General features: G+C 66.2%; 3 protein-coding genes across 6 annotated transcripts in view; 1 reads left to right on the top strand and 2 right to left on the bottom strand.

Moving 5' to 3' along the window:
• The window catches only part of POLRMT (RNA polymerase mitochondrial), a 16,763-nt gene extending 14,240 nt beyond the window's left edge, over positions 1 to 2,523 (top strand). Inside the window, exons 14-21 of one of the 4 annotated variants that reach the window (XM_058537732.1) lie at positions 68 to 154; positions 259 to 372; positions 472 to 524; positions 752 to 850; positions 1,595 to 1,667; positions 1,865 to 1,956; positions 2,045 to 2,115; positions 2,306 to 2,523. In XM_058537732.1, coding sequence (XP_058393715.1) covers positions 68 to 154; positions 259 to 372; positions 472 to 524; positions 752 to 850; positions 1,595 to 1,667; positions 1,865 to 1,956; positions 2,045 to 2,115; positions 2,306 to 2,355 — 639 coding nt within the window. In that variant the 3' untranslated portion in view covers positions 2,356 to 2,523. Of the gene's footprint in view, positions 1 to 67; positions 155 to 258; positions 373 to 471; positions 525 to 729; positions 851 to 1,594; positions 1,668 to 1,864; positions 1,957 to 2,044; positions 2,116 to 2,305 lie in introns of those variants that run through there. The other 3 variants (XM_058537731.1, XM_058537733.1, XM_058537734.1) reach the window with 3 other exon arrangements.
• The window catches only part of BSG (basigin (Ok blood group)), a 92,832-nt gene that overhangs the window by 55,383 nt on the left and 12,925 nt on the right, over positions 1 to 24,524 (bottom strand). The window lies entirely within an intron of this gene.
• On the bottom strand, positions 2,496 to 24,524 carry HCN2 (hyperpolarization activated cyclic nucleotide gated potassium and sodium channel 2). The gene is given in 9 exon segments (XM_058537736.1): positions 2,496 to 3,764; positions 5,223 to 5,387; positions 5,495 to 5,735; positions 9,298 to 9,444; positions 10,715 to 10,933; positions 11,998 to 12,159; positions 13,384 to 13,807; positions 23,910 to 24,131; positions 24,133 to 24,524. Coding segments are annotated over 9 exon segments (2,622 nt in total). The 3' UTR covers positions 2,496 to 3,114.

The raw sequence follows: 24,524 nt of genomic DNA, 5'->3' as shown, positions 1-24,524 counted from the left end.
GGTGGCCGCGCCTGGGCTGCTGGGGGCAGGCGTGGAGGCCCCGCCGCTCACCCCGCACCCCCCCCAGGAGTTCGTGTGGGAGGCCTCCCACTACCTCGTGCGCCAGGTGTTCCACAGTCTCCAGGAGATGTTCTCGGGCACCCGGGCCATCCAGGTGCGCCCCCCATCCCAGGCTCGGGTCCCCTCGGGCCCCTGGCTACCCCGGCCGGAGCCCAGTCCTGAGCCTGTGCTCCTCCCCCGCCCCCCGCCTCCCCGCAGCGCTGGCTGACCGAGAGTGCCCGGCTCATCGCCCACACGGGCTCAGCCGTGGAGTGGGTGACGCCTCTGGGCATCCCCATCATCCAGCCGTACCACCACGAGTCCAAGATCCTGGTACGTGCAGCTCCCCCGCCCCCCACCCGCCCCCTCACGGCCTCAGGGCCGGACTCACGCCTCCGCCCCCACCCCACCCCACCCCACCCCGCCACGCAGATCAACGGCGGGATCCAGAGCCTCACCTTCAGCAGCAGCGGGGACACCAGCCAGTGAGTGTGGGGGCCGGGGCGCCAGGGAGGAGTCTGGTGAGGATTGGGGGGGCCGGGGTGCTGGGGCGCCAAGGGGGACTCTGGTGAGGACTAGGGGGCTGGGGCACCAGGGGGAGGGGTCTGGTGAGGGCTGGGGGGCGCCAGGGCTGGGGCAAGGAGTTGGGGGGGCCGGGGCTGTGGAGCCACCTCCGTCGCCCTGGGAAAGGCATCGAGTGCCCCGCCCCCAGGAAGCCCAACACGCTGAAGCAGAAGAACGGCTTCCCGCCCAACTTCATCCACTCGCTGGACTCCTCGCACATGATGCTCACGGCCCTGCACTGCTACAGGTGGACCCGCACCGCTCCCCCGCGTTCAGTAACCCAGGACATGGTGGGGACCCACATAGTGGGGACAGGCTGTGAGGCCAGGCCCTGCGGGGGGGTGCTGTGTCCCTGAGAGACAGGGTCAGGGGCCGGGGCAGAGGCCTGCAGCCGGCAAGGACCCCAGCCGTGTGGGTCTGTGCCACCTGGTGCCCAGGAGAGGACTGTAAGCAGGTGCGAAGGCCCTGAGGCAGCCAGGTGTGAGTGATGGGGAAGCGGCTGGTGGGCAGGGAGGGAAGGGGCGGTCACTCTGAGTGTAACTGGCCCTTGGTGGTCCCCGTGGCCCCAGCTCCGGAGGCTCCACCCCATCCAGGGGCGTGCCGGTAGTGCAGTGTGCGGCTAAACCTGGGGGCACGAGCCTCGTGGGGCTGGCGGAGGCGTCTGGGTTTCCGTCCTGAGCCCCCAGAGGCGCCCAGCGGCAGAGCTGCCCCTACAGGGCGCTGAGGATCAGTCGGGCAGCGGGTGGGGGGCGGGGCAGGACGGGCGTGGGCAGAGGGGTTTCCTCCCAAGATGAGAACTCTTAACCCGCACGCGGAGGGGACGTGGCCGACAGACAGATGCGGAGCGCGCAGGGGGGGGGGCGGGGGGGGGGCCGCGTGGTGGGCCCGAGCCCCCAGCCCGGCGGTGGGGAGCTGGGCGGCGCCTGGGGAGGGTGTCGGTGGTGGGGGCCGGAGGGGCGGCCCCCTCACCGGAGCCCCCGCCCCGCCGCAGGAAGGGCCTGACTTTCGTGTCCGTGCACGACTGCTTCTGGACACACGCGGCCGACGTCGCCGTCATGAACCAGGTGCCGCCCCGGCCCCGGCCCCTCCCCATGAGGGCGGAGGTCCCTGGCCCCGTGGCCCGCCCCACGCGGGACCTCAGTCCGGCCATCATCTGGGCCCCTACCCCTGAGCACCGCCTGACCTCCGAGCCCACCCCTCCTGCCCCTCGGCCCGGGTCACGGCTCCCGACACCCGCTCCCCTCCCCCCGCCCCCCGCCAGGTGTGCCGCGAGCAGTTCGTCCGCCTGCACAGCCAGCCCATCCTGCACGACCTCTCCAGGTTCCTGGTGAAGCGGTTCTGCTCCGGCCCCAGGTGAGGTCCCCCCCGCCCCGCCCCAGCGCGGCCGCGACCGCCACTCCGCGTCCCGCCGGCCTCACCCCCGCCCTGCGCTCGGCTTCAGGTCCCCGAAGCCGTCCAAGAACGTGTGGGTCTCCAGGCTGCTGGACACGCTGCTGTCGGTGCCCAAGACAGGTAGGGCGCAGGCGGGGCTTCCCAGGGCCCCTCCCCTCCCCAGACACCCCGCTCCTCCCCGTGCTCCGGCCCTCCCGGGAGCCTCCCCGGGGTCTGTCCCCGGACCCCGCCCCTCCCCGGGCCCCGCTCCTCCTCGGGCCCCTCCCCGGGGTCTGTCCCCGCCCCGCCGACGTCCCCTCTCTCCCCGCAGGGGCTTTCAACCTGGAGCAGGTGAAGGGCTCCACCTACTTCTTCAGCTGACGTCGGGCGTCCCCGCGGCGCCCTGTGCCACCGTGTAAATAAAGCTCTGTCGCCACCCACGGGAGCCGCTGCCTTCTGGGGGTCCCGGGGCGCCCGCCCACCTGGGGTCGCCAGAGCAATGAGACGCGGGCAGGCGGGGCGCCAATGCGGTCGTTTATTGCGCGGAATGTGGGCGTGGGGGTTAGTGGGCGTGGGGGCGCAGGGGGCGCTGCGGCCTCGGCTGTCAGTACATTCATCACGACGGCGGGGGCCCCGGCACCGCCCCACGCCCAGGCGCGGCCGGACCCCGGGCCCGGCCCGGAGGGGCCGCCGTCCCTCTCCGGGAGGTCGCGGCGTGCGCGCGGGGACGGGGCCGGCCGGTTATTGCGTGAGCGCGGTGGGGGCGGCGGGGAGCCGGCGGGCCGAGTATTGCACTTAAAAATCGGAATCCTCCTCGGACGGACGGCGGTCCCCTGCGGGGCGGGGCGGGGCGGGGTCACCACGGCCGCCGCCCCTGCCCCGGGCCGCCCATTCACAGTTGGGGGGACTGAGGCACCGAGGTGAAGGGAGCCGCCGCCGGGGCGGGGGCGATGTGGGTGGGCGCGGGGCGATGGGGGCGCGGGAGCGGGGGCCGCCCCGCCGGCCCGGCCGCCCGTCCGGCTACAACTACCTACGTCTCCTCTATGGCTTCGGCGGCGGGCGGCGGGCGGCGGAAGGGCATGGCTTTGGTCTGGGTGAGGGCCCGCCCCGGCCCCGGGCCCGCGGGGCGGCGCGCGAGGGTCACAAGTTGGACGAGAGGCGCGAGCGCGCGGAGTCCGGCGGCTCGAGGGCGCCGGGCGAGGCCGAGTCCCTGCGGTCCGGGCTGGGCGCGGCGGCCCGGGCGGCGGGCGCGGGCGCGGGCCCCAGGCGCGGCGTGGAGCTGCTGGCCGGGCGCGCCGAGGCCGCGGGCCCGGGCCCGGGCGCGCCGTGGGGCAGCGAGGGCTGCGAGGCGGACAGCGGGCGCGACGCGCGGCTCAGGCGGCGCGCGGGCAGCGCGGGCCCGGCGCGGGGCGCGGCGGGCGAGCCGGGCGCGCCGTAGGGCGAGGTCCGCGGCGCCCGGGGGCTGGCGGGCGCGCCCGGGGGGCTGGCGGCGGGCGCGGGCCCCGGGCGGCGCGCCAGGCGCGGCGAGCCGAGCGCCAGCGGGCCCACGAGCGGGCGCGCCGCCTGCGGGCAGAAGCTCATGGCCACGGCCTGCTGCAGCGTGGCGATGGCCGAGGTGGCCGGCGGCGGCGGCGGCGGCGCGAGGAGGCCGCGCGGGCCCAGCTCCGCCTGCTGCGCCATCTGGCGGTCGTACTTGACGATCTCCTGGATGATGGCGTTCTCCTGGTTGTTGAACACGCCCGAGCTCAGGTCGTGCTGCACCTTGTGCAGCAGCAGCGAGTTCTTCTTGCCTGCGGGGGGCGGGCGCGGTCAGCGGGCCGGGCGGGGCGGGCGCCTGCTGTGTGCGGGGGCGCTCCTGCACAGTGAGCGGGTGTGGGTGTCTGCTGTATGTAGGGGAGCTCCTACACAGGGCGAGCGGGTGTGGGTGCCTGCTGTATGCACGGGAGCTCCTACACACGGCAAGTGTGTGTGGGCGCTCCTACACACAGTGAGCAGGTGTGGGCGCCTGCTGTATGCACGGGAGCTCCTACACACAGTGAGCAGGTGTGGGCGCCTGCTGTATGCAGCGCGCGGGGGGCAGCTTCTGCATACAGGGCACACGCAGGGGAGCTCCTCCTACATACAGCTGGGAGGTATGGGCGCCTGTTGTATACAGCGTGCAGATGTGGGTCCCTACTGTCTACAGTGAGCACGTGTGGGAGCTCTTACATACAGCCAGCAGGTATGGAGTACTGGGCACAGCAAGCATGTATTGAGCACCTGCTGTGCACAGCAAGCACATGGAGAGCTCACTGTATACACAAAGCAGGTGTCAGAGGCTGTGCACAGCATGCATTGCACGTCCCGTGCACAGTAGTCATGCATTGAGCACCTGCAGCGTACAGCAACACACCCAGAAAATCTGCCTGTACACAGCCAGAGTGCTGAGTGCCTACCATATACACAGCAAGCATGTGCTGAGCACCTACTGTTTACAGCGAATCGTTGAGCGCCTATTATATATAAACATGTTGAGCGCTTTCTGTATACTGGGACATCTTCCCTCTAACGGCCATCAGCCCTGTTTCTCCAGCTGGCATTTTTATTACCACAGACAGCACCAAGGGCCACATCTCTCTGGTCCTGCGTCTTGTCATCATCAAGTCCTGAGGGCTCCACCACCCAACCCTTCCTGTGATCCGCCCCCACCTCTCCCTACACCCAAGGGCCCCCCTTCCAGTATAGTTCCCACCTTTGCAGAATGCAACTCAGATGGGCTGCTCCCCTGCCTAGCATCGCCTGTGGCTCCCTACTGCTCCCAATTTACAGTCCAAACTCCTCCCCACGGCCCACGAGGCCTCTCCTGCCTCCCTAGCCACCCTGGCCTCTCTCCTACCTCAGGGCCTTTGCACACACTGTGTCCACTCCTAGAACACGCCTCTCCCTTTCTGCCCAGCCACACCTCCTCCTGGCCTCCACTGGGCACCACAAAGGTCCCCCCCATCCCTCCTCTAGGACAGAAGCCTCCTGAGGGCGGCCCCGAGCCAGCCCCTGGGCCCACCGTCTATACCTCCTGGCACACTAGGTGCTCAGCAGACATTTGCAGAGAGAGTGAAAGTTCTGACAACTGGGGGCACCCACACTTCCTGGGAAACTGTGGCTGCGTTGGGCCAGGGGAGAAAGCACGTCAGGGCCTCGGCCTGGGGACCAGAGGGTCAGCTCGGCCACGCCACTCCCGCCCCAGCCCTGGCCCCTCACTTGCCACTCACCGATGCGGTCCAGGCGGTCGATGGCCACGGTCTCGAAGGCCCGCCGCATCATGGGGTACTCCTCCAGGACCTCGTTGAAGTGGTCCACGCTCAGCGAGTACAGGCGGCAGTAGGTGTCAGCCCGCACGCTGGCCGTGCGCCGGCCCCGCGTCAGCAGGCAGATCTCTGCGTGCGGCCGGGGGTGCGCTCAGCGGCCAGTGACACGCGGCCACCCCCGGCCCACGCTGCGCCCGGGGCCCACCCCCCCATCCCAGGGCCCTGCAGAAGCTCACCCCCGAAGTAGGAGCCGTCGGACAGCTTCATCTCCTTGTTGCCCTTGGTGAGCACGCTGACCACGCCGTGCTGGATGAAGTACATCTTCTTCCCCACGGTGCCCTCGCGGATGATGTAGTCGCCCGGCTGGAAGACCTCGAATTTAAGCTTGGTCAGCATGGCCGTGACGAAGTTGGGGTCGGCGTTGGCAAACAGCGGCATCGAGGCCACCAGCTTCCGGCAGTTGAAGTTGACGATCTCCTGTGGGGGCGGGAGGCAGGGTGACGCCAGCGCACGCGCCCCCTCCCGCCTCCGTCTCACCCTCCCTTGGGGACCGTGGCACCCCTCAGACCCCCAGTTTCTTCGTCCGTGAAAGGCGTTCAGCACTGGAGCCTGAGAGCCAGCCTCTCACTTAACGGGCAGACACTGCAGGTCTTGCCACCAGAGGCGGGAGCGAGAACAGACGTGCACCAGTTCTGTACACGTAACTGGACTGGCGACGCTGGCCAACGCAATCAGACGAGAAAAGGCCATCCAGACGCAAGAAAGGGGACGGAAAAAGTAAAACTGTCTCTGCTCATATCACTACCTGGAAACCCAAAAAGCTGTCTCTGCTAACGTCACTACCTAGAAACCCAAGAAAGAATCAATGGAAAACTGGAATAATGAGTCAAAATAGCAAATAATAAGAAAAATCAACATAAAAAACAAGAACCTCAAAACAAACCAGTGGTGGGGGACGTCGGGGTGACGGGCGCCCTTGGCAAAGAGGCTCTTGGGGGTGGAGACGTGCCGTGTTTGGTCTGGGGGGTGGTTACGTGAGGACTCCACTTTGTGGGACATTGTCAAGGGCCCTGTGACGTGGGCACTTTGCTGTAGGATACCTTTTTTTTTTTTTTTTTTGGTGAGGAAGATCGGCCCTGAGCTAACAGTTGATGCCAATCCTTCTCTTTCTGCTGAGGAAGACTGGCTCTGAGCTAACATCTGTGCCCATCTTCCTCCACTTTATATGGGATGCCGCCAGGACACCGCCACAGCATGGCTTGATGAGCAGTGGGTCGGTCCACGCCGGGATCTGAACCTGCAAACCCCGGGCCACCGAAGTGGAGCACGCGCACGTACCCCCTGCACCACCGGGCCGGCCCGTATAAGATACATTTGAATCAGAAGGAAAGCTGACCTCAAGGAGGAAATCAAGACCTTTCGTACATACAAAAAAGCCCATCAGTAGAAGGTGGAACGGATGCGAAGGCCCCACTCACACGGCGTAGAGAGCTACGTAAAAAGGCGTGGCGTGCATGTTACAAGAAACGTCCCAACTCGTATGGAGAAAACTCAGAAACGCTCCAGAAAGGCACAGGAGGAGACTGGAACACGCGGTGCCCGCAGACAGAACGCACCCCGTCACGAGGACGAGAGGCGTCCACCCTCCCCGTCCACTCACGACTGGACACAACCCCACTGAGGTGCCAGCAGGTCTGCTGTGTAACGACGGGGCCAGTCTGGTCCCTACAGAGCAAACGAGCAAAAATAGCAAACAGCCAAAGTCAGAGCTCAAAGAGCAGGAAGCCGCGAGGGAGGAGAGCCGGGAGGGGCCGGCCTCCCAGACATGAAAACGCACGGGGCCTCTGATTCGGGCCGCGGGGGCTCGGCGCCCTCGAGCACACAGGCCAGGGGCGAGGCGAAGCCCAGAAATAGACCCGTGCACAGCGGGCTGGAGTCTAAAGTACAAGGGGCCCCGTCACGGGGCAAAGCCAGACGCGTCCGCCCCCCGCAGGAGATGAGCTCGAACCCCGTCCTCACGTCGCCATCCGGGGTGAGGAGAAAACGTGGATGAAGGCCCTCATAACCTGGGGGGGCATCGTGCATGTATTGTGCACCTGCTGTATACAGCAAGCAGGTATTGGGGCCCCCGCTGTACAGCAAGTATGTATTAAATGTCCACTGTCTATGGAAAGAAGGTATTGAACACCTACTCTGTACAGGAAGCATACATTCAGCACCTACTGTGTAGAGCAAGCATACATGGAGCACGTGTTGTACACAGCATAAAAATCCTCTGTGGCCACAAAACAAGCAAAGTTAAAAGGCACATGGCCATCGGGATAGAAATCTGTATCACAAGGAGTTGAGGTCCTCCATATATAAAGAATTTCTAAAAACAATGAAAAGACCCAAAATCCTGCAGAAAACCAAGCAGAAGTTAGGGGCAGAAAGAGAAACGCAAACAAAACTGCCCTGTTCACAGTGAAGGCTCAGCCCCCCTCAGAGTGAGATGCCCCTGGCGCCCCCCACCTCGCATTGCGGGACTGTCCCTGCAGCCTGGCGTCTGGAGTTCGCATCCCAGGAAGGGAGCAGAGCGAGTGCGCCCCAGACACCCGCAAGCCTTGGTTTTGTATTAAAAAGGAAACGAGGGGCCGGCCGGGTGGTGCAGTGGTTAAGAGCACGCGCTCCACTTCGGCCGCCCGGGGTTCAAAGGTTCGAATCCTGGGTGCGGACCTACGCACCGCTCGTCAGGCCATGCTGTGGCGGCGTCCCACATATAAGATAGAGGAGAATGAGCACAGACGTTAGCTCAGGGACAATTTTCCTCAGCAAAAAAAAAAAAAAACAGAAAAAGAAACAAGATACAGCTGGGATAGCAGCTGGAAACTTCTGAACACGTGTGGTTTTGTAAATTCGAAGTCAGAACCGTGTGAACTGTTAAGTGATGATCACAAACAAAGTGACGGCCCACGGGCACGGTGTCCTTTTGGGGGGACGGGCGTGTTGTGGGATCAGACGGTGGTGATGGCGGCACACCTCTGAATATGCAAACCCGTATGCAGAGAATTGAGTGAGTTTTGTGCACTTTGTGGTCTGTGTATAAACGAATGAATGAAAATAATTATCAAATACAAGGAAACACAGTGGCGTACACCACGGCGCCTGCCCTCTGGGAGGCAATGGTGTGAATGCCCCCCCCAGAAGCCCCAGTGCCCCCGCAGACCCCAGGCCCCGAGCAGAGGCCCATCAGCCCCCTCTCCCCCACCTCACGCACGTCTTCTCTCCCTCCTCGGGGCCTGTGCCCCCCCCAGGACACTGCAGGCTCACCCCACAGCCCCCTCCCCGCTCCCGTCCCTCCTAGAGCTTCTCCCTCTGGCACCACTGTGGTCACAGCCTCACTCCCTGAGAACAGGGCACACAGTCGGCACTCTATAACTACTCAGTGAGTGTCATGGGTTGAATCGTGTCCCCTAAAGAAATGTTGAAGTCCTGACCCCTGGGAACAGGACCTGGAAATAGGGCCTTTGCGGATACAACTAGATGAGATGAGACCAACCTGGAGCAGGGCAGCCCTGCGTCCAAAGACTGGTGTCCGTCTAAGAGGAGGGACACAGACACACGGCGGACGGCCACGTGACCACGGAGGCAGAGACCAAGGGGAGGCATCCACAAGCCAAGGGGCACCGGGGACGGCCGGCTATGCTGGACGCTGGGAGAGGCAGGAAGGACCCTCCCCTGGAGCCTCCAGAGCCTGACGACAGCTCGGTCCCGGGCCTCCGGCCTCCAGAACGTGACGGGGGCGATTTCCGTTGTCTGAAGCCCCGGCTCATGGGGGCTTACTCCGGCAGCCCCAGGAACCCTGCCCGGCCTCCCCCGGCCTGCCCTCCCTCCTCTGTCCAGCACTGACGGGGCTGAGGGGGGAGCGGCGGCCTGGGGACCAGGCCTGGGGCGGCGCATCGAGAGGCTCAGGGTGTGCACACAAGTCTAGCTCGAGTCCCTCCTGCTGCGGCGGGCCCGCCTCCAGGGCCGAGTCCCCGCGTGGGCCGCCCCCGCTCACCTCCCGCAGGGGCCCGCTCAGCTCGCCCAGGATGTTCTCCTCATCGAACATCTTGCCCTGGTAGCGGTGCTCGTAGTAGTCGTGGATCTTCTGGCGGAAGTCGGCGGGCAGCTTGTGGAAGGACATGTACTGCTCCACTTGTTTGTACTGTAACGGGGGGCACGGGGGGGTCAGCGCAACCCTTAGCGGGAGTCCACCCCGCGCGGCCTCGGACGTGCTTAGAAGAACCATCATTCCCGGCTCCTGGGTTTTGCAACCCCGCCCCTTGACCCCAGGCTGGACCAGGCCCCCAGAGATGCTGGGCCCCGTCCCGGAGGACCCCTCCCGATGACCCTTCTAGAAGCCACTGGCTCAGCCCCTCCGAGCAGGGCTGTGGGCACAGGCGGGGGTGCCAGGCCCTGCCGTCCCTGGGACAGCGCCCCCGGGGGCGCCCCGGCCCGGCTTCCGCCCCGCCCTGCCCGCCGCAGCTGCCCTGAGCTCAGCGGAACCCGTGACGGCGGGCGGGTGGCGGCACCAGCTTCTGTTTGGGTGCGAGGCCCGCGGCTTCCGGACAGCCGGGGCGCCTGGCGCCCGGCCCAGCTGACCCGGCCGACCCGGCCGGCACCGCAGGGGGGCTCGCAGCTGCCCAGAGGGACGCCTGGGGCAGCGTCTGGCAGGGGAGCCCGAGCTCACCCTGGGCCTTAGGGGAGAAACTGAGGCACTGAGTGGAGAGCGAGGCTGGACCCAATGCCCGCTGTCCCTTGACCCTTCCCAGACCCCCGGCCCTGGACTAGCCCCGTGGAGGTTCCCCCCACCTGGAGGACAGGCCCAGTGGCCAGGCATCCTTGCCCCCCTGGAGACCCCCCAGGGGCCCGGCCACCCGGCATGTCATCGAGGGACCCTGCTCCGTCCTTCCCCACCCCAACCCCTCCCGAGCCGGCCCAGAGACCCCGCAAGAGCCCCACCTCCCAGAGAGGACCCCCAGCCCAGGGAGCTCCCTGACTCCCCCTGGACTGGCCCTGCCCCATTCAGACCCCACCTCGCTCCCGTCCCCTCCTCGGCCTGTATCCCCTCCATCTCTCCAGCCACGTCCCCTCCAGGATCCATGTCCCTCCTCCTGAAGGGCCTGGGCTTTCTCACCATCTCTGGGAGCTGCTCCCTCTGCTGAGGGGCGTCCATGCCTCCTGGTCAGAGCCACAGACCACCCAGGTCCCCATGGCCCCCCACTGCCCTCCGGCCCCATCCCGAGCCCACCACGTGGAGCTGGGAGGATGGTGTGGCGGGCGCACACAGATCCCTAGACCCCCAGGGTGCGCCTCCTCCGCAAACCCCAGGCAGGGCCCCCTCCCCCCCAGAGCCGGGCAGGGCCCCCTCCCCCCGCAGACCCCAGGCAGGGCCCCCTCCCCTCCAGACCCGGGCAGGGCCGCCCCCAGCAGACCTTCTCCTGGTACTGGCGCCGCGAGGAGTCCAGCGACTGGATAAGGGCGGTGGCGTGGCCGATGAACATGGCGTAGCAGGTGGCGCCCACGATCATGCTGAGCATCGTCAGCCAGATGTCCGTCATGCTCTCGGGCGCCTGGCGCCCGTACCCGATGCAGAGCATGTGGCTCATCGCCTTGAAGAGCGCGAAGGAGTAGAGCTCGCTCCACGAGTGGTTCTGCAAGGCCAGGGGGGGCGGGTGGGTGGGCGCTCACGCCCCGGGAGCCCCTCGACCCCAAGCACCCCACCTGCCCATCCTCCCCAGGCACCCCAGGGGGTGAGCTCCCTGTGTCCAAAGGGAACCAAGAGAAAGTGAGACCCAGGCAGGTGACCTGATGTGCACGCGGGTCACAGCACATGAGCGGCAGGAGTTGGTCTGAAGCTGCCTCCCCACTTCGCTCCTGGGGAAACTGAGGCTCAGAGGGGCCAGAGTGTGGCCCTGGGGGCTCAGGAGCCCCCACCCCCTTGCAGCCTCTGATCAGAGTGTCTGTGAGGCCGAGAGGATGTGAAAGTTCCAGGGACCCCAGGAACGGTCAGCTGGGGACACAGGAATCTGGTCAGAGGAGCAGGGAGGGTGGAGGCCTCAGGCAGGGCCAGGAGGCCCCCCTGCCCGTCCTCAGCTGACCCGGCTGAGGGAGGGGGCAGCGGGGCCCATTCAGGAAACAGGACAGCAGGCCCGGGTGTCCACCAGACAATGAGCTGCCTCAGCACGCAGCTGTGCCAGGCGCCGGGTGGGCGCCCTCTGCCGCTCCTCACCCACCAGCGCCCACCCCCCACCCCGTACGCGCCCAGGGGCGGCCAGGAGAAAGGCTCGCCATGGTGCCAACCCAACTTTAACACCTGCCCACACCCAAAACTCGCCCTTTGTAACAGGTGCTGGGTGCCCTTCATGGATTTTATTTAAGGCCCATTATGCACCTTCCCATGGGAGGTCACGACGTAAAATGGTCTTTTAAAAGAATGTATGTAAATAAAAAAGTGAAATCACTTGGGAAAACCAGTAAGCACACCATGTTATCTCTGGTGACACAGTTGTCACGGTCAAGGTGCTGCGTCTCAATAGTCTGGGGTCTGAAAGGCTGAAAGTGGGGACAGGAGCCCAGAGGGGCCCTAACGGGGGGCGGAGGGGTGTGGGTTTCAGGCATGGTGTGCTCCAGCAGCAGCGCTGGGTTCTGAGCCCTGGCACGCCGCCGGGCCTCAGTTCCCCGTCCATGTGGCGATGACAGCTGGCGGGGGGCTCACCACCATGCCGTTGATGGACACCCAGCAGTTGCGCGGGAAGTCCTGCAGCATGGGCACCAGGAACTGCAGGCAGCCGTCCCAGTGGCACAGCAGCAACATCATGCTGATAAGGTTGCAGATGCGCATCACTGCGCTCGCCAGGTCGTAGGTCATGTGGAAGATCTGGGGGCGGAGGCGGGCGTGAGGGTCCCGCAGACCACCCCCACCGCCCGACAGTGGGAGGAAGAAGCCCCTGACCACTCCGAGGGGCGCCTCCATCGTGCCGCGCCTCCCACGCAGCCCGTGCGCCCCGCTCCCGGAGGCCCCGCTGCCTCTCCCTAATGGACCGTCGGAGGCGCGCTCGGCCCCTGCACAGCCCGCCGCCCCGGGCGCCCACCCCCTCTCCTGGGACCACCCTGTCCCCGCCCCTTCCCCCGGAGCCTTGTCCCACACTAGAAACTGGCCCCGCAGGATCGTCACGGGTGGCAGGAAGCGGGTCCCGACTTGGGGGAGAGGAGATAACTTCACTTCCCTGAGCCTCAGTTTCCCCATTGCCAATGGGGCTGTGGATTCCTCCTCTCAAGGGCAGGATGAAAGGAAGGGGCCCGGATGTGTCGAGGGTCCGCGCTGCGCTCTTGGTGACCCCACCCTGAGACCCCGCCCCGTAGGGCCCCCTGTGACCTGCTGATGACCACGCTCCTGGGCCTGTAACCGGGCCTGTCTTCTCTCCACCGGCCCCTAGACCCTCATAGCCCCGCCCAGAGCCTCCATCATGGCCCCACTCCCACATCCAAGGCCACGCCCCTGTATCTATGGCCCCGCCTCCTCTCACGGCCCCTTGCGCCCATCACAGCCCCGCCCCTGCATCCCTGGCCCGACCCCCGGGCACGCGGCCCCGCCCCCGCATCCACTGCCCCGCCCCTGCACCCGTGGACCCTCCCCATCCCACGGCCCGCCCCGCCCCCACATCCACCGACACGTCCCTGCATCTATGGCCCCGCCCCCTCTCATGGACCCACGTCCATCACAGCCCCGCCTGTGCATCCCTGGCCCGGGTCCCCGGGCACGCGGCCCCGCCCCCACATCCACGGCCCCGCCCCTGCACCCGGGGCCCCGCCCCGCCCCACGGCCCGCCCCGCCCCCATCCGCGCCCTGCCCCACGGCCCGCCCCGCCCCCATCCACGGCCCCGCCCCTGCACCCGGGGCCCCGCCCCGCCCCCATCCGCGCCCCGCACCCGCACCCGGGGCCCCGTCCCGCCCCCATCCGCGCCCCGCACCCGCACCCGGGGCCCCGCCCCGCCCCCATCCGCGCCCCGCACCCGCACCCGGGGCCCCGTCCCGCCCCCATCCGCGCCCCGCACCCGCACCCGGGGCCCCGTCCCGCCCCACGGCCCGCCCCGCCGTCACCTCCTCCCACTGGTGGATGTAGCGGATGAGGCGCGACAGGCGCAGGAGGCGCAGCAGGCTGAGGATCTTGGTGAAGCGCACGATGCGCAGGGCGCGCGCCGTCTTGTAGACCTCGGAGTCGATGCCCTTCTCCACGATGAGGAAGATGTAGTCCACGGGGATGGAGGACACGAAGTCCACGACGAACCACGTGCGCAGGTACTTCCTCTTGATCTTCTCAGGGTCCAGGATGATCTCCGTGTTGTCCTCGATCACGATGCCCGTGCGGAAGTTCAGCACCAGATCCATGAGGAAGAACGTGTCCGAGACCACGTTGAACACGATCCACGGCGCCGTGGTCTCATCCTTGAAGAAGGTGATGCCCACTGGGATTATGATGAGGTTGCCCACCATGAAGAGGAGCATGGTGAAGTCCCAGTAGAACCTGCGGCAAGGCGGCCGTCTGTCACACCTCCCAGCCTTGGTCCCTGCCGTCCCCCCCTCCCCCCAGGACGTGTGCCTTCCAGGACCAGCCCCCATCTCACCTCCTCCTGCAAAGCCCAGACTTCGGCCTGCGTCATGGCCAGTGTGGACCTCGCCTCCAGGAAGCCCTCCCACCCCCCAGACTGCACCCAACTCACCCCACTGTCCACTGGGCGCCCCCAGCCCGGGTCCCTCCCGCTGGCCCAGCCCTGGCACAAGGTTGGCATCCAGAAAACATTAGGGACGAGAAAGGAGAAAGGAGACGGCAGAGAGAAGCTGGGGCGGCGGGAGTGGGGGGTCTGGAGCAAGGAGTGTCGGGCCTGCTGGGTGGCAGGCATGGTGGGGACGTTGGGGCCAGAGAGGGCAGGGTGGGAGCTGGACTTGCGCCGCCCGATGTCTGGGGCTGCAGGGCTCCAACGCGCTCCCAAGCCGCTGGGCTTCCACGTGGGGCCCTGGAAGGCTGAGAGGCGGGGCGCCGGCTGGCTTCCACTTCAGGAGGCAATCCTGGGGGCCGAGACAGGAGGAGGAGGGGGCGCCTGTCCAGCAGGGAGGAAGAGGCCAGGGTTGGGCGCGCCGGAGCGGAGGGCGGAGTGGGTGGGGGAACCTGAGCGACAGGACTTGCGGCCGCTCGGACGTGTAACGTGATAAATACGCCTGAAAAAGTGGTGACCGGTCGGGTCCACTCCCAGATACACCAGGACGATAGAGTCCCCGAGGTCGACTCCAAAATTCCCCCTGGGAAGCGCTCTCAGAGAAAGGCCCGGCCACTCAAAGAATATCTACTGATGGCGGGCACAGTGTTCTGAATAAGGCATGTTCCCACGAGGACACACAGACGCAGCAAAAGCCCACGTGGACCAATGCCTGGCCCCATAGCAATCGAGAAAACGCAAATCAAACCCACTCCGAGGGAAAACTGTCTGTCGGTTCCTCAAAAAGTTAAACAGAATCACCATCTCACCAGCAGTTCCGGTGTGACTCATCGATGCCACACGGTGGACACACCCGAAGGTCCCTCAGTGGGTGAACAGATCCACACAACGTGTCCACCCACACAGTGGAATATGATGCAGCCACGAAGAGGAGTGAGGCCCTGACACAGCCACACCATAGATGGACCCTGAACACACGACGCTCAGTGAGAGAACCAGACACAGAAGGACACACGGTGTGTGAGTCCATTGATGTGAAATGTTCAGAACAGGCACAGCCACAGACAGAACGTGGGTTCATGGTTGTCAGGGGATGGGAGTTTCCGTTTGGGAAGGTGAGAAAGTTCTGGAAATGGATGGGATGATGGCTGCACAACAACATGACTGTACTTAATGTCACTCAACTGTGCACTTTTAAATGGCTAAACACCAAATTTTATGTTATATATATGTTAACACTACAAAAAAAAAAAAAAAAAAAAACCCGAGGATCTGAGCCCACACGCCCCATCTGGATTCAGGCAAAGGAGGGTCCTGAACTCCGAACAGAGTCATTTACTTGATTTTGCCCCTAACTTCGCAGGGAGAGACACCCACCCCAGATCACGTCAGCTGGTTTAGTGCTCTCGAGGTCTTCGTCCTCCTGTAGGCCCAGCTCCCGCCTCGTCATGGCCGGAGTCCCCACTCCACTTAGAGAAGGCTCATCACATGTGGGCCCATGCGGCCCAGAGTGACCCTCAAAGGCTGCCACTCCCCGGGCCCCTCCTCTCAGATGGATAGAAGAAGAGACTGAGGTTCCGAGGGGTTGGAGGGACTTGCCCGAATTAGCACAAATAAATAAAAAGCAGTAAGCCCCAGGGCTGGCACAGTCAGCTCCCTATTTCGGGAGCCGCTGTCATTGGCTCCCTTCTGGACGGCCCTGCGAGGGAAGAGCTACTAACACCACGCCTGCTGGGTGACCCGGCCGTTCCACTTGGGGGAACTGATCCCAAGGAAGCTGTCCAAGAGGAAGAGGGAAAAAATTACAAAGTGATTTGTACCAAGATGTTCACAGCAGCTCGGTCTGCGACAGCCAGAGTCTGGAAGGGACCCAGCGTCTGACACCATGGAGGCGGCAGCCAGACTGGGCTGTCACCCAGCTTTCTCTGCCCGCTGGCTGGTGTGACCTTGGGCGAGTCCCTCCAGCCCCTGGGAACCTCAGGCTCTTCTTCTGTCCACCGGGAGAAGGCCAGGGAGTGGCAGCCTTGGAGGGTCCTCCTGGGCACGGTCCTGCCACACGTGGTGGAGCCTTCTCTGAGCGGACTCGGGGCCTCCGCCACGAGGGGAAGGGAGCTGCACAAACCCGCCTGGGGTGGAGGTGAAGACCTTGAGAGCTAAAAGGGCCGACAGGATCTGGGGGTGCGTGTGAAGGGCAAAATCGAATGACCGCTCGAAAATCGAGACCCTCCTTTGCCTGAATCTGGGCAAGGTGGGGGCTCAGACTCCAGATTTGGGGCATCTGCTCATCCTCAAGATCCCCAGGGCCCAGCACCCAACAGGATTGGGGGCCCGACCTGCCTGCTGCCCCTGCTCCACATCCCCCACCCCCAGAGCATCCTCCGTAGAACTGATCCCACCCAAGTCCTCTCTGGACTGAGACCTGACCCCCCGTACACACTTCATGGCACACAAAGCAAGCAGGAAGGAGCAACTGAGGCCAAGGGGCCTAGAAATCACCAGGGGGCCGAGAAACCAAAGGGAGGGGCCTAAAAACCACAGGGGGAGGGCCGGCCCTGTGGCTTAGCGGTTGAGTGCGCGCGCTCTGCTGCTGGCGGCCCGGGTTCGGATCCCCGGCGTGCACCAACGCACCGCTTCTCCGGCCACGCTGAGGCCACGTCCCACATACAGCAACTAGAAGGATGTGCAGCTATGACGTACAACTATCTACTGGGGCTTTGTGGAAAAAAGGAGGAGGATTGGCAATAGATGTTAGCTCAGGGCCAGTCTTCCTCAGCAAAAAGAGGAGGATTAGCACGGATGTTAGCTCAGGGCTGATCTTCCTCACAAAAAAAAAAAGATGTTAAAAAAAAAAAAACACAGGGGGAGGTGGCTAGAAACCACTGGGGGGCCTAGAAACCACCACGGGGCCGAGAAACCACCGGGGTGCCTAGAAACCATGGGGGGCTGAGAAACCAAGGGGGGGTGCCCTAAAAACCACAGGGGGAGGTGGCCAGAAACCACCAGGCAGCCTAGAAACCACCCAGGGGCCTAGAAATCACCAGGGAGGTGTCTAGAAACCACCAGGAGGCCTAGAAACAACCTAAATGGTCATAGAGCACGAGGGCATCCTTGACAGGTGACTCTCCCCAGACAGTCTCTCCTTTTATTCTTGAGGTGGGCGGGGGTGGGGGTGGGGGCAGGCACCACACTTGCTGGCTGACAGACCAGAGGTGGCCCAGCCAAGGAGCGGGGGGCAGAGAATTGAGACCCAGGCCTCACGCCCAGACTGTCTTCCAGGCTGGGTGGCACCCCCTGGGCTCATGAGCGGTCGGAGCAGAGGGCAGGCGACTGGGGAGGGGCTGAGGGGCAGGAGGCCGAGCGCCACCCCCAGGGCACCCCGCCTGCTCCAACGGGGAGGCCCCACCCGGCCTGGGGCCCCGACCTTGTCTCTCCACCAGCCTGGTCCCCCCGGAAGGGGGCAGGAGGGGGAAGAGGGGCCTCCCACCTACCGAGGGGAAACTGAGGCCTGGGGCAGAGGATCCAGCTGGGGGACAGAGCAGCCCTCCAGGGACCAGGGGGACCCAGGGACCACGGGGACATGGTCAGGCAGCCAGCGGGCGCCTGGTGCACAGTCAGCCCTCGGCCACCCAGGGTCCTCCTCGTCACACCCCAGCTGGGACCAGGGACCAGCCAGCTCGGCTGTCGCGGGGGATTTCCAGGAAGAACATCAATGACCACAATTAAATCCCATAGTTTAAAATCTTCCTAACGAATAACAGGGCAGCCCGACGGGGCCCTGCATCTGCGGAAACACCCAGATCCCTGTGTGTCCGTCCTGCCGGACGGGCCATTTCACATCTTGTTCACAGAAAGAAGCTCGGCCCCCAGAGGCGCAGGGACGAGTCAGGGTCTCAGGGAGCCGAGGGCCCAGTGGCAGTGACCCCGGCCCCAGGCCTGGGCTTCTCAGCTCTGGTGCCCCGTGGATGAGGGACAGCCTGGAGCCCACTCACCCCACGGGCTGTGATCTCCTGGGGTGACAAGTGCCCTGTCCTGCCAGGACCATGCAGGGCAGGGGCCAGACAAGGGCCAGGGGGTCTTTGCCCCCGGTCCCCCCTGCAGGGACGTCCTGGGAGCTCAGCCCAGGTCCCATGGCCGCTGGTCGGGGACACAGCTCCCCCCTGCAGGACCCGAGAACCAGAACCAAGAACCCGGCGGCGGCAGCGCGGGAATTACAGATCCGGCAAATCCGAGGGGATTAGGGACCGGGCTCGGCGATTAAGGGCCAGCAGGGGACCGAGGATTAGGGGCCTGAGCCCTCAGATGTGAGTCACGGATCCGAGGCAGGTGTCAGAGATTATGAAAGGGACACTCTATCGGGGGAAGAGGCCAGATTCCCAGGGGATCCCACGACGGGGCAGACTGTGGCGCCGACTGTATGCCGGGCCCGGGGGACACACAGTGACCAGACAGAACCGGCCCTCCCTGGGGGTCCCAGCCCGGTGGGGGAGACGGGCGTCCCACACAGACAGATAAACGGACGGGATGCGTCAGAGGGGCCCCTTTAGCCAGGGTGGGCACGGAGGGCTCCTCGGAGGAGGCGGCATTGGGTGGAAGATGGAGAAGGAGCCGCCTGGCGGACTTCGGGTGCAAAGGTTCCGTGGCTGCAGGGGGGCATCCCCTTCCAAGGCCAGCGGGGGCCGGGGCTGGGGCACCGGGGGTGAACGGAGGTGAGGGAGCAGGCTCTGTGGGGCCTCGGGGGCCACGGCGGGGAAGGTGTTAAGCGAGAGAGAAGGACAGACAGATGTGCACGTTGAGAAGCCCAGCTGGCCGCCGGGGGGGCCAGGAAGCGGGCGGAGGGCAGCGTCCACGTGGGAGACGGGGCAGCCTCCGCGGGCTGGACTTGGGGTGGGTTTGCTGATGGGGGACGTGAGGTGGGGTCTGGCCTGAGCAAGTGGGCGCCCGAGGAAGGGCCCCCAGAGCAACCCCTGGACCCCAGGGCCATGCCGGGCGCTGGGGGATGTGAAGCTCTTCAAGCAGGAAATTCAGGGACCAGAAATTCCCGATTCTGGCAGGAAGCCCCTGGAGAGGGAGGCCTCAGCCACCCGCCCGACCCCTTCACCCCGACCACGGAGCTCCCTTCCCCCAGCCAGAGGGCCTGGGCCTCAGTCCTCCCACCTGGGAAATGCGTTTGTCCACGGCCCCTGCTCGGACTCGTGCTGGGCTCGGAGCCAGGAAACCCTCGCCTCCGGCCCCCTGGATAACGCAGGTTTATTCCAGAGAGCTGATGCACGGATTTGCAGAGTCCCCCCCCCCCCCCCATCTCCCACTGATCCGCCGGGCCATCTGGGGCGGGGACGGGGCTTCCCGTCCCGACAGGTTCTTCCAGCCAGCCCCCTCTGCCACCCCAGACCTCGGTGCCCCAGCGGATGTGACAAGATGCAGGTCAGCACCCGCTGGTCCCGGCTTTGTCTAAACCCCTCCGAGGGCCAGAAAAGCAACCAGCTCACCCCTCCGCCCTCAGGCCCAGCCTCCCAGCGGAGACAATCCAGGAACACAGACCCAAAGTCAGCAGCAGCAGGAGAGACTCTAGTCAGACCTCAGAGGCACTTACAGACCCAAGAGCGGGATGAAGGCCACACGTCCACACTCTCCCTCTGGGGATATGGTGGAGCTCCTGAGGGACAAACCCCAGACCCTCCCAGGCCCCACCCCGCCCGCCAGGGCTGCCTCAGTCACCGAGTGACAACATGGGAAGGGATGGCGGGAAGAGCCGACAACCCAGAACCAGAAATGGGGGTCCCGGCAGGGCTGCACAGGGGCCATCCCTTTCTAGGGCCCCCAGGCACCTCCGAGATTTCCCTCTTCACACGTCTCAGACATTCCATGTTTCAGCCTGCCTGGTCTCTAGAATCAGGGGCGGTCGGGGTGAAGGGAACAGGAATTAACCTTATTTATTTTTTATATTATTTTGGGGGGGAGGGGCAGAAGGCCCTGCCAAGGCCCCGGGAACTCTTCGAGGCACTGACCCGTGGCTGTGGCCTGTGGACCTCTATGGTGGCCTGTGGCCGTGGCCCGTGGCCCTCCACGCTGGCCTGCAGCTGTGGCCTGTGGCACTCTATGGTGGCCTGTGGCCCTCAATGCTGGCCTGTGGTCATGGCCTGTGGCTGTGGCTCGTGGCCCTCTATGGTGGCCTGTGGCCGTGGCCCGTGGCCCTCCACGCTGGCCTGCAGTTGTGGCCCGTGGCACTCTATGGTGGCCTGTGGCCCTCAATGCTGGCCTGTGGTCATGGCCCGTGGCCTGTGGCCCTCCACGCTGGCTTGTGGCCGTGGCCCGTGGCCGTGGCTGTGGCCCGTGGCCCTCTGTGGTGGCCTGTGGCCCTCCACGCTGGCCTGTGGCCGTGGCCCATGGCCGTGGCTGTGGCCCGTGGCCCTCTGTGGTGGCCTGTGGCCCTCCACACTGGCCTGTGGCCATGGCCCGTGGCCATGGCCCTCCACACGGGCCCCGCAGCTGCCCTCCTTCCTTCAACCGCCTGTTTTCACGTTTGTTCCGACTCAAGCACGGACCTCAGGGCGCAAAGAAGGAAAATCAAACCTCCTGAACCCAACCCTCCCCTCTGTCCCTTGAACTCGCGTCCCCACCGCCCGCCCTGGGGGAGCTCCTGGGGCGTCTCTCGGGCTCCTGCGTGCGGGCACCCGCTCTCCCGTGGGCCACGGTACCCACTGTGCAGCTGCAGAAACAGCCTCGGGGGACCCAGGGCTGCTCCACAGCTGCCCGGGAAATGAAGCCACGAGCTGACCGGCCTCTGCCCGGGACCCCGCGTGCCCCTTGGCCGGTTCCCACGTACGTCCTGGGCTCCCCGTGTGGCCCGGCCCCGGACGGGACGGGGACCTCGACAGACCCTCAGCCCGTGGCGGGGCCGGGAGGCAGCCGAGCAGCACTAAGGAGAAAGGCCGCCGCTGAGGGGGGCACGGACAGCGGGCGGGCGGTGCAGACACTGCGAGTGGGGCGCGTGCTGAGCGGGGAGGGCGGGGCGGGCCCTGGGAGGCGACCTGGGAGCCGGAGGCCAAGGGTCAGAAGAAGGGGGTGAGGGCAGGCAAGGCTGGAGACCAACCGTGTGGAGGCTGTTGCTCCCCAAGAGGGGAGCAGAAAGAGGGTGAGATTCCAGGCCCAGGGAGACTGGCATGCAACCCCTTTCCCCTCACACTGCCACATTTGGGGAAACCAAGGCAGGGAGGCCCAGCGAGGACTGGAGGCCAGGCCCAGCGCAGCACAGGGCTACCTGCAGATTCTCCACGGCACGGCCGGCCCCAACGCCCCGCTCCTGCCTCCTGGCTGTTGCTCAGCTGTCCCCTGCCCCCCAGGACACCTTCTTCCACCATGTCCACTCATCAAGAGCCTCCCTCCCGGGCCTCTGCAAATGCCCCTCCTCCCTGGAAGCTCCCAGTGGCCCAGGCGGAGCGCGGCACAGCCTGGGCTGTTCTGGTCCACCAAACATTAATCGTCACGTTCTCCGTGCCAGGCAGGTGCCAGGCCAGGGCGCACGGGGCGGGCTCCACTGGCAACAGAGTCACAGCTCAGGGCAGCGGAGCCACGGTGGCCCTGGGTGGGACCAGGGGGCTAGGGGGCTCCTTCTCCATCCCCCTTCCCTTTTCAATTGCGTGCGGTGTGCAGACACGGGCACACACGGGATAGCGGTGGGGACTAGAGGGGGCAGTTGTGGAGACGCAGACCCAAAAGGGCCCGGGATCGGTTTTTAAACACGAACACACACAGCCCACCCCCGGGTGCCCCCGACATCTCAAACAACCCCCAGAATGCCTATTTCCTCCCGTTCTTCTTGGCCTGGACAGGACACGGCCAGAGGCCGGGCTGCCCAGGTGTGAATCCCTGATCGGCCCCTGGCTAGCGGTGTGGCTGTGGGCAGGTGACCACCTCTCTGTGCCCCCTTGCCTGACGTGAGAATTAACTGACACCCGTAGGAGCTCCGACGGCACCCGGCCCAGGAGGGCTCAGGAGGCGTTGCTCTCGTCGGGAGCATGGGGTCTCCCCGTGTTGACTGGAGGGTCTGGAAGGGGCACAGTTCCCCACACACAGGGGGTGTGCAGGCCTCGCTGCACCCCAGCTTGGCGATACCCTAAGTTTTTAAATTTGACTGTGGGTCCCCTAGTCCCGGCCACAGCACAGTCGTCCCCTGCCCCCGCTCGCTCACCTCCACTTTACAGTTTATCTGCCCAGCCGGACCGCATGGCCTGCCCAGGGTCCCAGGGCGACCGCTCAGTGGGGCCCAAGATGGGGAGGCCCAACGCCTCCTCCTGGTACCCCTCACCCCTCAGAAGCCCGTCTGCAGCCAAGAGAGGCCCAGGGCCTCCCACCGCCTGGGGGGGGGTGACGCTGCAGGCAGACTTGCTGGAAGGGACGGGGGGGGAAGGCTACTTTCTGCAGCCACCTCCCCCTGCCCATCATGTCACCAAAGTCCTTTCCCAGCCAGCTGGCACGAGCCCTCCATTCACAGTGGGGCCAGGCAGGCCGGAGGCCTAGAAGTCAAGTCCATCCCCGTCTCACAGGCCGAGACACTGACCCAAGCTCTCCGGGCCCGGACCATCGACGGGGGAACGCTGAGCCCCACTCAGGTTGGGACCATCAGATGCACCCCCTCCGTGCCCCCTGGGGTTCCCTGACCCCTGGCCTCTCCAAAAACCCCAGCCACTGGGGGTTTTTGGGCCAAGGCTGTCTAGAGGCCACCTCCCAGGTAAGGTCTGAGGGCGAGGGGTTGGACTCCCGGACTTTCAGCCTCTGTCCCCAACTGTGTGCCCCTGGGCCTCAGTTTCCCTAGAGGTCAAGCACTGGGGCTTCGGGAAGGGCAAGGGAAAGGAAAGCCCCACAGCCCCCCTTTGCCAGCCTGGGGACCCAGCAGCCAGCGCAGACGCGACCCCGGGACTCGGAGAAGACGTGGCGGCTGTCCGTGGTGCTGAAACCGTGCGGCCCCGAGAGCCGGGCTGGGAAGCTGGGCGGGTCCCACTGGACCCTCTGCACCCCAACTCTCGGGACACACGCATACCCCACATATACACAGCTCACCTCCACTGCCCGCCGATGCACACTCACCTGGGCACACACACGCACATACACCCCATCTCTCCCAACACACACCAGTGACCCACCCCGCAGACACACCCCTAGCGACACACCCCCAGGACCCCAGCCCCCCGCAGTTACATGCTCGTGACCACACACGCGGCCCGCAGTGACACGCATCGTCCACACTCGCAGGTCACACAGCGCACGCCCAGGAGCCAGAACCACAAACATACACGGCCTGTGACCTGCGCCGGGCCTCGCTCTGCGCCCTTCCACGTATCCACCGGCTTAATCCATACCGCCACCCACACCCCCACCGACACCTGGGCACACCACCGGCGCTAGGGCTGGTGCAGCTCAGAGAGGACACAGCGCGGGGCCCTCAGCACGCTCGGCGCCCCTCCTCACGCGGTGACCAGGCCCGCGGACCCGGGACACGCCTCGCTGCGGCGCGGGGCGCAGGTGGCGACCCTGGGAGTGGGCAGTGGCCGCTTAACCCCTTCTCCGCCAGCCTCTCCGGGCGCCCTTTCTTGCCTCCTCCCTCCTTCCGGGCGCTCACGTTCCCCTCTATTCGTCCTCTCCGCCCCTGCGCGCTCAGACCCCGGTGCTGCGGCCCGTGACGCGCGCCCACCCCGCGCGGGGGCTGTCAGGTGCGTGGGCTGGGGCGCGCCAGGGTCACAGCGGGAACCCGCGCGCCTCCCGGCGCCCCTCCAAGGGCGGAGCCTCGAGCGCCCAGGTCACTCCGGGGCGGGTCCCGGACGCGCCCGAGGTCACCGGGGGGCCCCGAGGTCACCCGCGGGGCGCGCCGCCCCGCCCTCCCCGGCGCTCCAAGGACGGCCCCGCGCGCGTCCGCACCTGAAGTCGCTGTACGGGTGGATGATCCAGGCCCCCGCCGACTTCACGCGCTCCTGCTCGCGCTCCACGGCCTTCTGGCTGCCGAACATCCGCAGCGAGAACTTGTTGACGCCGGGCTGCAGGAGCGCGCCGAACTGCCGCTGCATGAAGCTGGCCTGGCTGCCGCACGGCCCCCCCGCCGGGCCCGCCTCCTCGCTGCCCGCCTCGTCCGCCGGCCCCGGCGCCGCGCCCGCCCCCGCGGCACGAGAACGACACCTTGGGGCCCCGCGCCGGGCCCTCGGGCCCCGCGGGGCTGCACTGCGGCTCGCCGCGCCCGCACTCGCCGTTCGGGCTGCCCTTGGCCGTGCTGGCCGCGCCCGGGGTGCCGGGCCGGCCGCACGAGCTGTCGCGGCTGCGGAGCCGGGCCCGCGGGCCGCCCTCGTCCGCCGCCTCCGGGGGCGCCGGCTCGGCGCGGGGCGGCTGCTGGGGGGGCGCGGGCCCGGGGCCCGGGGGCGGCGCGGGAGGCGGCGGCGGCGGCGGCTGCGGCTGAGGGGGCGCGGGCGGCGGCGGCGGCCCCGGCGCGGGGGTCGCGCCCGGGCTCTCCCCGGGCCGCCCGCCGCCCCCGCGCGCGTCCAT

This window comes from Diceros bicornis, unplaced genomic scaffold (assembly GCF_020826845.1).
Source record: "Diceros bicornis minor isolate mBicDic1 unplaced genomic scaffold, mDicBic1.mat.cur scaffold_67_ctg1, whole genome shotgun sequence".
NCBI classification, from domain to species: Eukaryota; Metazoa; Chordata; class Mammalia; order Perissodactyla; family Rhinocerotidae; genus Diceros; species Diceros bicornis.
The sequence above is the reverse complement of the archived record's forward strand: the minus strand, read 5'-3'. Positions and strand labels throughout refer to the sequence as shown.